This window comes from Eurytemora carolleeae, unplaced genomic scaffold, assembly GCF_000591075.1.
Source record: "Eurytemora carolleeae unplaced genomic scaffold, Eaff_2.0 scaffold459, whole genome shotgun sequence".
Classification (NCBI taxonomy): Eukaryota; Metazoa; Arthropoda; class Copepoda; order Calanoida; family Temoridae; genus Eurytemora; species Eurytemora carolleeae.
The window spans coordinates 31,867-48,848 of record NW_019396361.1 but is presented as its reverse complement, the minus strand read 5'-3'; the positions used below and the strand labels follow the sequence as shown (position 1 = coordinate 48,848).

The window sequence follows — 16,982 nt, the reverse complement described above, 5'->3', positions numbered from 1 at the left end:
TAGGAACAGGAACAATAATAGGAACATTAGCAATTTAAGAACAAAAAGAAATTACTAGTTATACTTAAATGCATGAAAATTAGGAACAATATTACAATTTTGATAAATGAGTATTGATTAAGGAGCATTAATAGATATGAACAATATTATAACTTAAGTCTAGTTTCTTACAAATTTCTAATTATAAATTTATCGTTAAAAATAACATTTAACAAATTTTGCCTCGAAATCTCAAAGGGGGCTACGCCCCTCCCTGAATCTGTCAGGGGGGGGCGAATGTCCCCCGCCCCCCCCCCTTGTATCCGACCCTGGACTTATTCATTACAGTCTACAAGTACTAAACAAGCGTATACAGGATTTGTAAACTAACGGTCCTTAAAGGGATGTCCGCGAAACATGACACGGGGTATAGGCTTTAACGTTGAAAATAATTCGATGGTGATTTCTACTAATCTTACTTCTTTCTGTTGCACGATAAGGAGAAACGGGTTAAAAACGACTCATATCAAAGAGCGTAGAACCCTTACAAATTCATTATTTTATACTTAGATTGTAAATAATTGATTTGGTTTTAAAATCAAGTATTAAGATATTACAACCTATATATGTCGAATTCAGGATTGGTAAACTGCATGTACAATATGAGGATTGTAAACTGTATTTACATTGTACAGGATTGTAAACTGCATATACATTGTACAGGATTGGTAAACTGCATGTACATTGTGCAGGATTGGTAAACTGCATGTACAATATGAGGATTGTAAACTGTATTTACATTGTACGGGATTGGTAAGCTGTATGTACATTGTACAGGATTGGTAAACTGTATGTACATTATACAGGATTGGTAAACTGTATGTACATTGTACAGGATTGTAAACTGTATTTACATTGTACAGGATTGGTAAACTGTATGTACTGGAAGAGCTGTGTGTGATGGATTTCAGCCAAGATCTGGATTACTGGATGATTGATGATATATATCTAGAGGTTAGATATTTCCATAGAGAATAGAATATATAGAGAGGAATTTAATGGAAAAAAGTGTAAAACGGGCATTTTGTTTTACTGTTTCCATACTGCAGGTGTACTTCACATATTTATGCTATATAACCTGTTGGGCCCTAGAATATCATTATATAGAAAATCTAAAATTATTGTTAAAAGAAAACCAAATTATGAAATAGGCTGGTTTCATAATTGACCAATGATCATTTCACGTAGACTCTATGCCTTCCACTTTACAAACGATGTTTTTCCGTTATAACTATAAATAAAATGATGTTTTTATTCACCTAATTCATTATAAAGTTTATTTAACAGTTTAAAAAATTCGAAATTGAAATGGATAGTCTAGGGAACATACTGTATTAATGTACTCTACTGCATATAATTTGTGAACATTTACATGATTTGTACACTTTGAACTCCCTTTCAGGCTGAAAGGGACTGAAAAAATTCATACCGAGAGATTCTTTTAATTCCTCTATATATTCTATTCTCTATGGATATTTCTATCACAATAATTCAAGAAAAAATAAAAGAATATTTAGTCTCAGGCACAAACTCAGATTTTCTAATCCCTTTATCTTTGCAACAAAATATCATAAATATTTGTTAAATCAAACTACAAATTATTTTAAATCAAATAATCAAAGTTTAAAATATCAATATATTTTGAGTTTATTTTTTTGAAAGTTAAAACCCCAATCCTATTCAATATAAACAGTACAACTTATACGTCGTTTAGTCCGTTATAAATCGAGATCGTTAATGAACGGCAACTTTATTTACAAATAAATAAACGGTAGCGTTAAGAATAAACAGCCAACGAACGTATTGAAAAATGTTCGAATTTGTCCACCCTAAATCTAAATCTAAGGATAATATTAAAAATTTAGTTACATCTACAATAAATTCTTGGCTAGTTTCATTTCTGAAGGATTTAAAGGAACTGTACGCGTAATTTTAAGTGACCTTCTGTGCAAAGATGGCAACCCCGATATGCAACGCTACATTTGAACCCTAATCTAATCAAAAATGGGAAAGAACTGCGCAAGTCATTTTTTTGTAGAAAATCGCAAATTAAAAAAAATAGTTTAAAGAAACAAAAACATGGATATCTAATTCATACTAAATTCAGACAAAAATTTTAAGAGTCCCATTGTAAATTGAACATTGCCATCTTTGCATGCAATGGCCATGGCAAAGGGGCAGGTAGGGTCGAACGACCGACCGTGTACCAACAACACGCTGTTTAAAACAGAAGAAATCAATAATTTTGAAAATGTTTGCTACTTTTTTCTTATAAAATATTTTTTTATAAAAAAAATCTTAATTTTCAATTCAATATCCAGGAACTTATATTTTCTGTGCAGAATTAAAAATATTAAATAAAATTGAATCTATTTATTTTGTTTTAGTAATTACTCTCATAAATCTTTAATAAATTTGACTTTAAAAAGAATGTATTTTTAGCCGTGTTGTGAGGGTAAGTATACAGGAACAAAGGAACATGTTGTGGAAGAAGTGAAAAAGAATTCTAAGGTAAGATTATTGAACAATAAGACTTGTGAAAAAGATCTTAATTTATTTTAAATCATTTGTGATCAAAAATCTTCAACAGATTTTTTTGTACATACTAAACTCGTTCCATTCAGACAATGTACAGAGTGTCCCAGAATTGTCAAAATCCATGTAACATTCACGATCCGTTGATACCACAGATAACAGAGTGCAGACATCTATAAAAAGCTTTAGAATATGCGATATTTTCTGCAATGCGTTCCATTGTGTACAACTGGAGTACACGACCAATTAGAATACAGGGCCGGATATTTAAGGATATGAAATACAAAACATTAAAATATAGACTAAATTCATAAATTTGATGTTGTATATCAAAGGATGCGAGTATTTCTTTAAAAATTGTAATACTTAACTACTGAATGGGTATTATATGCAACAATTTCAACCAAGCCAAAATGGCAAGCTTTAAACTTCCATTACTACCTTAATTTGTGTGCTACAAACTTTTAATTCTTGTCTAAATAGTCTATAAATCGGAAATTTTCCGAAGATTTTGAATATGTGCAAAAATTTTATAATTATTGATCGTTATGAATGTTGATTTTTATCAGGGGTTATCATTGATGCATGTTTTTATTCGTTTATGAATGTTGATTGTTAAAAGTGGTTGATTGTCATCAATGGTTGATTTTTATAAATGGTTGATTGTAATCAATGGTAGATTGTTATCAATGGTGGATTGTTATCAATGGTTGATTGTTATCCATGGTGGATTGTTATCAATGGTGGATTGTTATCAATGGTTGATTGTTATCAATGGTTGATTGTTATCAATGGTTGATTGTTATCAATGGTTGATTGTTATCAATGGTTGAATGTTATCAATGGTTGATTGTTATCAATGGTTGATTGTTAGCAATGGTTTATTGTTAAAAACCGAAAGTCAAAAGACACAAATCAGATTAATTTTAAAATATAGGATTGTAATATTTGCAGGTTAACACAACAGTAGTAGATCAGGAATACTTCGGTGAGGGACCGTGTGCCAGGTTACAAATATATTTTTGGGAATTTTTTCATTTTTTCTTTTTTTGATTTCCGATAAAAAAGTTTGAAGATGTTAAACACATTGATATCATTGGCAGTAAAACAGATTAATGAATAAAGTATATCTTTTGAATGACTCAATATTTGCAAATTTTTAACTTTAAATTGATAAATGATAATGCTAATTTTGGTGGCTTGAAATTTATGTGATTTTGCTTTTATTCTCATGATTTACAAATCTCTGGATGTAAAATTTTGTTGTACATGATGAATTTCCTTTCTCTATTTTTGTTTTTGATAATTTTTTTTCAGGTATCAGAAATGTTTATGGGATTTGATGGAGAAACCGAATTCCTCTATTTTTGCAAAGGTATTAGATTAGGTGGGGGAGGGGGGTGAAGGGCGGGATCTGGTTGTGAGAAATTTTGAATTTTATTTATTACCATGTTTAAATTGTTTCTAATTTTCGTCCCAAAAATGTGTACTAACACATTCATCTATCTTTTAATTAAAAAGTAACGGACTTTTTTTTAGTTTTTTTCCCTTATGGTTTTTATTTATGATATCTTAGAATTTTTCATCAGCAAATTGAATTTAAATCATTGAAGATACAATGATTTTTGTGGAGTTTCCAATTTTGTAAATTAGTAGATTTTTCCAAATTTAGATTCTATCCTTGTTCTCCATCTCTCTTGTTCTTATTTCTACGGTAGGAATGTGTCTCAACACAATGCCTGAGTTTAAACACGAGGTAAGATCATAAGATGTTATAAAAGGAAGTGACTAGCTAGGGAATAGTAGTTGAACTGTGAGAATGTAGTGTTGAATAAGGTAAAATATCAGAATTCATTTCTTACATATATAAAAAACGTTTTGGATAAGAATATAATATTACAGAATCAGATGATTAAATAAAATACCTTTTTTTAAGGAAAGTTTTATGATATTAATACTGCACAAATGCAGTATTAAGTATAATATACATAAAAATGAAAAGATTGGTTCATTTTAACTTTATTTGGGTGAAGTGGGGGGGGAAGGGTTATGTTTGTTTTTATCGATACATCCAAACGATGGATAACAATTTATTAAATTTGGAATTCATCAATCAAATTTTCTTCGTTAATTTTAATTGACAATATTTTCCTAAGAAAGGTAAAATTGTCAATTTTGTATTTATGAATAAAAAAAGATAATTTGCTCAATCTTTCATTAACATATTATTAAAGACGGATAACAAACTTATTTTCGGAACTGATCAATCAAATTTTCTTCGTTTATTTTAATTGGCAATTTTATCTTTAGAAACTATTTTGTATTTTCTCAGTAAAAACCTATTTTTTTCAATCTTTTATTAACAGTTATTATTATTGTATTGGAGGCTTTTTCATCCTTTTATCTGTGTAAACAGTAAAAAAATAGTATGAAAAAGATGTTATATACTTTCCCAACGGCCTTCTCCAAAACAGCAACTTCCCAAGTGAAAACTTCCCAAATATACAATTTCCCAAGTGGCAGCTTCCCAAGTTTTAAAATTACAACATCCGAAAGAAATTGTCTAATATCAAGAGATATCAGATATCTAACTAAATACATGAAAATACAACCAAATTAATCAAATCATAAACTATTCTTAGTAAAATGTTAGTTATGAATCAAATGAAATATTTTAATGTCCCATTGGACCATGCATGGAAAGTTCCGGTTTTACAAGAACTTTTAAATACAAGAACGAATAATTTATATGTTGAAGGATTCGATGATTACGTAATAACTGAAATGATAAATATGTTATGTAATGAGTAATCATAAATGTCTCCTATTTGTGCATAATTTTGCGTATTTTTCTTTTTTCTTTTGTAAAACTAAATATTCAAATTATTTAAACGAATTTAAACAACACCATTTATAAATGTATTTATATCTTTGTGTGTGAATAAATCTTTATAATAATAATAATTTAGTAAAAAAAAGGATTAGACAACGCCATCGAGTTTATGTAGTATTTTGGCAAATTTTTCTTTTCAAATTAGCGCATTAAAATAATCTAACAATTTTCCAGGAATAATTTTTTCTTTTTTGACGGCCCACTATACCTTCCCTGGGAACAGGCTGATCCAATTAAAGTGCAGAAAGGATAGCACTAGTAAGTAAGGAAGAGTTAAGTAGGATAATTTGAGAGAGAATTTTTACGAAGCCAGTGAACACAGAGAACAAAAAAGATAGGAAAGGTTAGATGGAAGAGAAAAGACAAAAGAAACAAAATCATTTCTTAAAAGGAAAAAAAAATTTCCTAATTTCTTTCTTTTTACTTTTCATGACTGACTGAGAAAAGGACAAAAGAACATGACTCAATTATGTTTGAAAATCCAGCTTTCTACAAGTCATTGGCAAATAACGCTTAATGCGATTATTAAAAATCATATTATTAACCAAACCAAATAGTTAAGCCTAAGGAAAAAAGGAAGCAAGATCAGCCCGCGCAAAATAAGTGTTCACTATGGTTTACAGGGTAACCCATAGTCAAGTTTTTAAGACAATGGCGCAACACAAAACGTTGGGGTGTATGACTTTTAACTAATCTTGAGCAGAACAAAATAATAGAAAGACTTTGATAACAAACTGGAAATAGATTTATTGATATTTCGTTTTTATTTGTATGCGTGAGCTTGTGCCCACAACCCTTATCCAAAAATAAATTATCAAAGTTAAAAATACCTTCCCTGGGCCATGTGAGGTCCAACACAAAATTTGGACCAAATCGGTTTAGCCTTTTTGAATTTTATTGGTAACAAACAAACAGACAGACGAGCAAAGTATAAATATATAGATAACTACTTTGAAATTTAAACAATTTATGTAACACACGTTAAAATTGCGCACTTCTGTAACTAGGGATATATATTGCAGGTTGATGATCAAGTTGTTGATAATGCATATTTTGCATTGATTGAGGCAGTTTGCATTGCCTGGTTCACCTTGGAATATTTTCTAAGATTGGCAGGTAGGAGAGTACAAACCTTTAAATATTATAAAACTTTCCGCGTCATTTTAAGTAAACCAGCCAATTATTAGTTACATGCTTAATTTGATTTTAAGTTATCTTAGGTCGGAACCTTTGTTTGGAGCAAGGGTATAATGCAAGGAAAGTTATTTCAGAGGTGTGTGCATCTTTTGTACTGCAGTGTACTGTCTCTGGGGGGTAATGTAAACACAAGGCGGATGTCAAAGCCTGACATGGGATCCATCTTTCAAATAAAAAATCAATGAAATATTCTGGTCATAGGAAACTTTTATGTGAATTATCAAAATTGTCAAAATTTAATTCTATTAACCTCCTCGAATACTAAACGAACACTGATGCATCTCTTCTTGTTTACAAATTCCGCCCAGAGAGAACTGGTTTCAATATGTACGCAGAGTATACGCAACCGCATTTAACTTTCCTTGCATTTTAACCTTGGTTTGAAGTATCCTTATTATTGAAATCTTGACATCAACATCCAACTTTTAAATTTAAAATAAATGCTTACCCCGCATTTAATGTTATCCCTCACTGTTAAGTTGTGCTCATTTCAAGAACAATCTATAACCAGCTAGAGCAGGCTGTACAATATACATGTAGATTATACCAGGCTAAACAGGACGGTACACCAAATGAACCAGTTTTTCTTTTAAAGGGAGTAAACGCAAAAAATGAAAGGGGGTATAGGCTTACGGCGATTAATAATTGATTTTGAACGCTACTAATATTACTTCTATCTGTTGCTTTTATAAGGAAAAAATTGTTTAAAAAGACTTGTACAGAAGAACGTAGCGTCCATGTAAATGGAGGAAGTTGCAACATACGACTCAGATCGTAAAAAAATTAATTCAAAATTAAACAAATCATTTAGATATTACAATCCATTGTCATCGATTATTTTTCGACGCATTTGTATATAGTTAATATGTAATACTATTTGTTATTTGTTTTATATACAATGCACTAAAGCGACCCTTTTTCCACTTGGTGTGTGCCATGTTTAATCATTCAAAGCATTGAGAGCAGAGACACTTGGGGGCCAACTATTTCTGTGTTTTAAGTGCATTGTATACAAAACAAATAAAAAATATTATGAAATATTAACAATTTGCAATTACCTTGAAAAAATAATCGATGACTGTAGGTTGTAATATCTGAATGATTTGTTTGAAATTATATTGATTTTTTTTATGATCCGAGTAGTATGTTGCAACTTTCTCAATGTACATGGACGATACGTTCTTCGATATAAGTCTTTTTTAACAATTTACTCCTTATAGACGCAACAGATAGAAGTAAGATTGCGAACACTCCCTTTAATCAAGAAAAGACTCTTATAAATGTTGAATCCTTCAACGTGATTTTTTTTCTAGGAGCTCCCAACAAATGGCATTTCTTGAAGGGACCAATGAATGTAATTGATGTCCTAGCAATTCTACCATACTACCTTTCCCTGATATTTGTGGAGGAGGTAAAATTCAGGAAATATTTGCTCCACAAAGCTCCCAAAAGCAGGAAATATTTGCTCCTCAAAGATCCAAAAACTAGGAAATTTTTGCTTCGCAAAGCTTCAAAGTTTAGAAAATATTTGCTCCACGATGCTGCAAAAAGCAGGAAATATTTGCTTCACAAAGCTTTAAAAATTACGACATATTTGCCCCATGTATTTCCAAAAAAAACTGAAAATATTTGGTCCAAGAAGCCCCAAAAACTAGAAATTAATTGCTTCTCATAGTTCCAAAAAGCAGGAAATATTTGCTCTTCAAAGATCCAAAAATTAAATAATATTTGCTCCAAGAAACTCCAAAAAGCAGGGGATCTGCGATTCATCTTTGAACCAGGCATAGATAGTTTAAATTAATTAAATTTGGTGAAATGTTTTATTGATTGCACAAAAAATGAATAACCTCTTATTTTTGTAAATACTCTTTTCTTTCTCTTAAAAAATAAAGCAGCTAATATGAAAGTTTAAAAAGTTATTTGTCATGTTTTCGATTAAGTTTATTGAATTATTTGAGTTCTGAGGGTTCATTAGAATCCTTTATTTTCAGCCTTCTTTTGTTTAGTTTATTACGTATACATACATCATATATGAAGTATAATAGATTCGTTACATCATTTATCAAACTATAGAAATATATGTAATGTATGCAGTATGACAGACCTGTTAAGTACATAGAGAATAGAATATATAGAGAGGAATTAAAAGAATCTCTCGGTCTGATTTTTTTCAGTCCCTTTCAGCCTGAAAGGGAGTTCAAAGTGTACAAATCATATAAATTTTCACAAATTATATGCAGTAGAGTACATTAATACAGTATGTTCCCTAGACTATCCATTTCAATTTCGAATTTTTTAAACTGTTAAATAAACTTTATAATGAATTAGGTGAATAAAAACATCATTTTATTTATAGTTATAACGGAAAATCATCGTTTGTAAAGTGGAAGGCATAGAGTCTACGTGAAATGATCATTGGTCAATTATGAAACCAGCCTATTTCATAATTTGGTTTTCTTTTAACAATAATTTTAGATTTTCTATAAAATGATATTCCAGGGCCCAGGTTATATAGCATAAATATGTGAAGTACACCTGCAGTATGGAAACAGTACAACAAAATGGCCGTGTTACACTTTTTTCCATTAAATTCCTCTCTATATATTCTATTCTCTATGGTTAAGTATTTGCTTTTATGTTGTTGAATAGAATTATTTCCAGCTTTTATAAACCTGACTAAATTTAATGTAATTTCTACTTACTCTCCGGGTTTAAATTAGTTTTTAAAATACTTTTAAGATTTTGGTTTTTTTCAAAGATATTCTTAAAAAATCTTTTCCACAAGTAATGTTTTAATTGTCAAGGCTATTAATCAAGAATTTTATAAACTATGTTAAAAAAATTTATATAGGTAGAGTAGAGAATATTTTTTACTCGGTGTATATAAATACAGTACGCTTTGAAGTATAGAAATGTAAAGTACATTGTACAGTACATAAATGTAAAGTATGCAGTGACAAATATATAAATGTAAGTACAGCCTGCAGAATATAAATGTAATGTACACTGCACAATATGGAAATTTGAAATACTGTACATAAATCTGTGTACAGGATAACCTGGGACTGGTACTGGTTTTACCGGGGAACAGTACAACAACCACTACTCCAGAGCCAGAGTCCAACGAAACTGAGTTTGAAGATATGTCAAGAGTGATTCAGGTAGATTCAGTCAGTGGCCTTGTTTTTTTAAGGTGTTGTGCACAGAAGCCGCAAAATATTTAGTCTAGGGCCTTGTTTTTTCAAGATGTTGTGCCGTTGCACTGCTGCAAAAAATTCTGTAAACTAAATTATTTTTAACGGTTTAATTTTGTTGAAAATTAATTTGATTTATGTAAAACGTCAAAACGAACCCAAAAGTAAAGTTAAAAAATTGAAAGTTAATCTTTTTTTTTTTTAAATTGCTTTTTTTGCTTTGAACTGTTCTTGTAATTATAGAGGGTATACAAATAAAAAAGATAAACATAAAGAAAAAACCAAAGAAAAAAACAGTCTAATATCCAAATGTTGAATGGGTAGGTGTTCCGAATTGCGAGAATAATGAGAATCTTTAAACTGGCGAGATCTTCTACAGGATTACAGGTAGCTTTCAAGAGATCTTCTACAGGATTACAGGTAGCTTTCAAGATCTTCTAAAGGATTACAGGTAGCTTTCAAGAGATCTTCCACTGGATTACAGGTAGCTTTCAAAACATAATTTGTATTTTCTCAGAACATTGATCTTACTCAGAGTTTGAAAGGATGTTTTTAAGTTTTCATTTTCAAAATATGCTTACAATATGCGTAAATGTATGATTTGGACTAAAATTACAAGTTTACAACTAAGAAACAAAAACGATATAAAAAAATGTTATTGTTATCTTTATTGTTATTATTGTTATTATTGTCATTATTATTATAATTATAATTATTGTCTATAATTATTATTATTTGTATGATTATTGTTATCATTATTTTCATCAATGTTATTATCATTATAAAGATAATTAGTATGGTTATAACCATTTTCATTAAAAATGGTTTATCTGGATACTGACCAAAATAAAGAATTTCTTGAGACAAATTCACATTGCTCCTGAGAGGCAATATTTTCAGGCAATTGCTCAAACAATGAAGAGCAATATTTTCAGGCAATTGCTCACACAATGAAGAGCAGTTACAAGGAGCTGTCTCTCCTTCTCCTGTTTGTTGGGATGGGAATGCTTATATTTGGAAGGTAAGGTGGAAGGGACTGTAGACGGAAATTTCAAGTAACAATTAATTCACAGATGTATAGCGGTATCCTGAAAAGCTGTGTCTCATCAAGAATGAAGAAAAATATCCAAATTTTTCTTTTTGATACTTGATATTTGTCAATTAAAGTTTCTCAATTAATGTTTATATTGCAGTTTTCATCTGCAGAAACAATTAAGAAAATTGTCATAGAAAATTTAACACTTTTAAAGTTAAACGATTATTTCTTGATCACATAAAGGCTTAAAGGAAACCGTTGAGAATAGTGAATACCTCTCTTTTTGAAAGGGAGGGTTGCTTGAAATTAAAACGGTAGTCTTCTTGAAAGGTTTTTAAGAATTTGATTTCTTAATCATACCTCAAAATTTTATTATCTGAAGGTTTGCTATTATCAAAATGTATACTCTGACAAAAGACGTACGCCTGTATGACCAACACCAAATAAAAACTGGCAAAATCTATTTAGTTGATATTTTGTTAGAATAAGAATACATAATAAAAGCAAACTTGTAGAGAATATAATTTTGAAACAGGATCCTATCAACAATATTTAAAGAGAACGATGCATATTGCCCAGATCATAGAAAGTTATTAGAGTATGAAATTGTTCATTTTACATTTAATAACAATTAAACAAGTTTGAGAGAAAATTCTAAACTGCAATTAGAAATGGATTCATTAATTAGTTCAATAATTTTCAGGAGCTTTATCAACAATTGCAACATTTTATTTTCAGAGCGTTATAATTTCTTTTAACTTTTTCTTATTTCTAGAACTTTAAGTTCACCCTGTATAGTTTATATCTACCTTTATTTTTTTCAAATATAAGAATCCTTTGAAAATTTTACTTATAAAGAATCTTTAAAAAATGTATCTTCATTTGAAAGCATGAATTCAAAAGACGTAGCCTTCCTACAGGACTATTGCTGCTTTTTTAATCCTCTTTTTTATCATAAAAATTTAACAGCTTAAACAAGATTTTGCATGTAACTATTCACATCATTAGACCATCTTGAATTAGCGATTTTTCATTCATTCGAAAGAAAAACATTATACCAGTGTGTATATTTTTTTAAGAATTTCACCCCCCTTCCCCATGGAAAAATTTAATTTCCCCTATACAGTGAAATACCGCATAGAAAATTAGCACTCCCTTCAATCTTAAAGGGGGGGGGGGTAAATGATTTTCTGAAAGGGGGGGAAATAATTTTTAGGAAAATATACACCCCTGACATTATACATAGATATCTTCATCATTGCATCTTAGAAAACCCTTGAAGGGGTATCTCTTTAAAACATTTATCTTAGACCCATTTCTTTAACACAAAGTCCTCATACTCATGCATGTAATTACAATTTACATTTTACATATTTTACAATTTTCATATAAGCAATATTCTTTCATCCAGATTTGTGCATTTTTACTTCAGACAATTTTAAACTAGTTGAACCAGGCATATCTGACAACCATGGGCTCAAAAATAAAATGGATAAGTAAGGGACTGTGTCTATTTAAACATTTTTTCAGTTTAGCCTACTTTGTAGAAAAGGACTTCCCAGGTAGCAAGTACACTTCTATTCCTGAGTCCATGTGGTGGGCTATTCAGACCATGACGTCGGTAAGACCACGTGGCAATGGCGGCCATTTTGTCCAGGCCTTGTTGTTGTAATGTAAACAGTTTTCAAAGCTTTAATGTATCTTCACTGCAGCACTAGCGTTAAAAATCGTAAAAGATTGGCTTTTAATTGTTGTCTTTGTTATGAAAAATTGAGCTAATTAAAAAAACTTTGCAATTGGAATTCTGATTCATATTCATTGACTTTTCGTCGACATTGCAACACAGGAAATATGAAAAAATAACATTGGTCACTCCAAAAATTAATACACAATATGTGAATTGCATTTTTTAAAGAATATATTTGTTGTTTCTGAGATTAGAATTTATAAATTGTTAAAAGTTAATTAATAGTCATTTCTACTTCGTTAATTCCCATCTCTGCTGAACTAATTAATGAAAGGTTTTATTTATTGGATGATTGTTGGTCAATAAAATTATATTCTTTAAAGAGACTCTAAGGGTAATTTCAAGATACTCTCTGATTTACAATGATACTCTATGAAGCTTTATCTGAAAAAAATGTAGAATAAATCGTCTTTTTCCTGAGATGAAATTTTAAGGGCCATCCAAAACCCGGGTCTTGACTTAAGCTTTACTTTTCCATTTCTTATTTTAGCTAAAAAAAACGAGCCACATTTGCAGAGAAACTGCAAATTTAAATAACCAGTAAAAATAAAGAAAAACATGTATATTTAATTTATACTTAATCAGACAAAGCTTTTCAGGATATCATTGTAAATTGGGCATTGACATCTTTGCATAGATGGCCACTCAAAACTACACATAGTTGAGGGTCTATTGGGTTCATAAATAAATACATATGCTTTTTCTTCAGCTCAAATCATGGTATATTACTTTTTTTGTGCACGAAATAGGTTGTATGTCTTTTTTGTAATTTTTACACACATTTGCATGCCTTCATTATAAGTAAGATATTTTTAATTCTCTAATACTGTGCTTTAAAGGGAATTTTTTAATATTACTTTATCACTAAGAAAGGCCTGTTGAATATTAAATATTGAATCAAAGACCATTGTTAGTTAGTTATTTGAAGCGGTAAATTTTTTTCTGCCTTTTTTGGACAATTTTAAGTAATCAAGTTTTCAATTAAATAGATTTATAAAAAAAAATTAGTTTTTTAAAATTGGACAAAAAATAATTTTTACTTTGGTTATATTTAAATGTTTTTAACACATTTCGATGTTTTATTCTAGGTTGGATACGGTGATCTGTCTCCCATAACACCTCTGGGGAAGCTTGTCGGGTCCTGCTGCGGTGTTTCCGGTGTTCTTGTAATGGCACTTCCGATACCCATAGGTAGGTTATTATACCCATAGGTATGTCCCCCCACCCATAGGTAGGTTCTGTACACTATAGGTAGGTTCCTATACCCATAGGTAGGTTCCTGTACCCATAGGTAGGTTTCTATACAGATAGGTAGGTTACTGTACCCATAGGTAGGTTCCTATACCCATAGGTAGGTTCCTATACCCATAGGTAGGTTACCAAAAGTCCTCGAAACAGGAATGAATGCTTTCAAAAGTAACTCTCGAATCATAGAAAATATAAAATATTATGAAATATCAACTGTATACGAATGCATCGAAAAAAAAATCGATAATTATAAGTTTTTAAATCTGAATGATTTGTTTGGAATTAAATTGATTTTTTTACTATCCGAGTTTAATATTGCAAATTTCTGAATTTCTATGGACGCCACGTTCTTTGGTATAGAGTCGTTTTTAACAATTTTCTCCTCATAGACGCAACAAATAGCTTTAAGATTAGAAGCAATCACCATCGAATATTTTTCGATGTAAGCCTATATATCCCCTAAGATCTTTATTGTTAGATAGGCTGGGAAAAGTTGCAATAAAAAATCGTTATTTTTATTTAAAGAAGTGTTAAATTCGGACAACTTTTTGCTTTCATAAATCCACACTTTATTCGGTTATGACCAACATAAAATATACAATTTTAAATAGTTAATTTAAGTTTGAGTAGTACTGTTGTGAATCCGACATGCCATCTAATAAATAAAGGTTCATCCGTCACTCGAAATAATAAGTTATTTAAAGTTTAAAATTAATTTGTAGTTGTCGAGAACTTTGGAGCTTACTATATGGAACAGAAGAAGAGAGAGGTCATTGCAAAGAAGAAGTTTGACAATGCCGAGGCTAGAATTGAGGATGAAGCCTCCAGAGAGGTTAAAATTAATTTGTTAATCAAATTTACGAGTTTTGTTATTTTATACCTTTTTATTTCAAGTTTAGATTTTACCTTATAATTTAGAGAAAGAGCTTTCATGCAGATATTTACAAAAAAAATGTTCCTAAAGGAACAAATTTTCTTGGTTTTCTTCAGTTTTGAAAAGGGGAAATGACATTTATTGTTAGTTTTAAGCTCTCCGCGCTATTATTCAGATTTGGTCCCCTAATACTAGACCCTGCATGTTCCAATTTGGTCCCCTAATACTAGACCCTGCATGTTGCAATTTGGTCCCCTAATACTAGACCCTGCATGTTGTAATTTGGTCCCCTAATACTAGACCCTACATGTTGTAATTTGGTCCCCTATATACTAGACCCTGCATGTTGTAATTTGGTCCCCTAATACTAGACCTGCATGTTGTAATTTGGTCCCCTAATACTAGAGATCCTGCATGTTGCAATTTTGAGGCAAAGAAATTCAAATCCAACTAATTCAAGGTTGAAAGAGAAAATCTGATTGGTGTACTGCAAAATAAACCAGGACCATTCTCAGTCATACCACAGTCCCCCAGAACCGGTTCTGTGCACAGTGCAGGTTATTCTAAAATAAATTTAGATCGCAATTGTTTGGATAAAATCAAAATATTTTAAGTTCTGATCGTTTAAAACCTTTCTTTGAGTCATTTTTGACCCAAAAGAAAAATTTCCCTTCCCATTGTAATAGTTGTTGTATAGTTTTATTTTAATTTTTAATAAAACTGCAAAGATTTCAAACCAGTTTTAGGTTCAGGCTGGTTTATTTTGGAACGTTTTTTGCCCTTATTTTCTGACAGGTTTAAATTTTGCATAATGTTTGAAAAGCACATGCTCAGAGTAAACAATGTTAAAAACCATTGCCTGTCATTACACATATGTCAATTTTGGACCCTGAAAAAAATCGATGCAAATTAAACGAACCACCGGAACGTACATTAAATTAGCCAATAGACATTTTTCACATTTTCATAACAATTTTTCATCTTTAGACTTTAGGTGAACATTTAATTTTGTTCCAAGTAAATCCTAAAAAATCTTAAAAGCAAACGTTTAAATTTGGGTAAATATGGCTACAGAGCTGACATAGCTCAACAGAGTAAAGAATAATGTTTTGTCGAAAAAAATGTAAAATATATTCTTTACTCTGTTTACTGTTCAGAGCTCTAATTCAAATAAATTTACTTCAGAATTTTGTTACATTTTTCGTCGTTGTTATTAAATATTTTTTAAAAACCCGATTCTCAAAATCATCTCTCCAGAGGGGACGATGAAGGAGGAATTTAAATTTTGAATTTGCACTTTTGCTAAACAATGAATATATATGTACCCTAAAAACGTCTGATAGATCTCAAATGAGTTCTAAAAAAATCTGTACAAAACTGCATTCTCAGTTAAACTACCAAACATTGCCGGTCACTCCCATTAAACCTTTATCTTAAAATTGACTGTTTTTTATTGTGTTGCTTTTTTCCTTAAGTAACTCGCCGATTCCTGCTGAAAAAAAATAAAGGATTAATAAACATACTTTGAAGATTATTTTTAATAGAAAATCTTCGAAATCTTCCAATATTGTTATTTAATTAGACAAATTATAGAATACCGCGGTCAATTGAACAAACCATAAACTTTGACTAATTTGTTTTTCTATATTTTTAGAAGAACTGCTAAATTGTCAGAAGAATCATGGCTCCAAGGATTGAGACGGTTTAATGGATTCAAAGATGAATCCAAGATTAAGTTTTGTGTTCAACCGAACTACAATTCACAATTCCTAACATAGTTTAACCGAACTACAATGCACATTCAGAACTGGTTCAACCGAACTATGTGATTCACATTCCAAACTGATTCAAACGAATTACGATTGACATTTTAAACTGGTTCAACCGAAATACGACTAACTTTTCAAACTGGTTCAACAATAACTGTACATTCCAAACATCATAAACTGGTTAAGAACTGGTTCTAGTACAATCCGGAGATGATCCTAGAATTTGATCGTATCAATTCTAAAATGTTATAATTACCCATCGTTATTGAAACAGCTATTAAAAGAAAAGAAACATAAAACTTATTAGTTGAAATCAGACCAAAAATTGTATTCACGGTCCTTACAAATTCACGATTTTGTTAATTACATTAGAATATTTTATGTAAAATGTTTATCCATCCAAAGAGGGACAAAACAGTTTTTTTGTTTAATTCATATTACTCTGCATTT

At 30.4% G+C, this 16,982-nt stretch overlaps 1 protein-coding gene across 1 annotated transcript in view; it reads left to right on the top strand.

Annotated features, from left to right (window-relative positions):
- Nucleotides 1-16,976, top strand: part of LOC111701731 (potassium voltage-gated channel protein Shab) — a 24,292-nt gene extending 7,316 nt beyond the window's left edge. The window contains exons 8-22 of the mRNA XM_023473139.1: nucleotides 903-993; nucleotides 2,482-2,550; nucleotides 3,529-3,581; nucleotides 3,892-3,949; nucleotides 4,247-4,330; nucleotides 6,490-6,583; nucleotides 7,978-8,075; nucleotides 9,718-9,825; nucleotides 10,183-10,245; nucleotides 10,794-10,879; nucleotides 12,425-12,515; nucleotides 13,730-13,832; nucleotides 14,612-14,721; nucleotides 15,224-15,320; nucleotides 16,418-16,976. Of these exons, the coding sequence (XP_023328907.1) occupies nucleotides 903-993; nucleotides 2,482-2,550; nucleotides 3,529-3,581; nucleotides 3,892-3,949; nucleotides 4,247-4,330; nucleotides 6,490-6,583; nucleotides 7,978-8,075; nucleotides 9,718-9,825; nucleotides 10,183-10,245; nucleotides 10,794-10,879; nucleotides 12,425-12,515; nucleotides 13,730-13,832; nucleotides 14,612-14,721; nucleotides 15,224-15,320; nucleotides 16,418-16,461 (1,249 nt within the window). The 3' untranslated portion in view covers nucleotides 16,462-16,976. The remainder of the gene's footprint in view (nucleotides 1-902; nucleotides 994-2,481; nucleotides 2,551-3,528; nucleotides 3,582-3,891; nucleotides 3,950-4,246; nucleotides 4,331-6,489; nucleotides 6,584-7,977; nucleotides 8,076-9,717; nucleotides 9,826-10,182; nucleotides 10,246-10,793; nucleotides 10,880-12,424; nucleotides 12,516-13,729; nucleotides 13,833-14,611; nucleotides 14,722-15,223; nucleotides 15,321-16,417) is intronic.
- The last annotated feature ends 6 nt before the right edge of the window (nucleotides 16,977-16,982 follow it).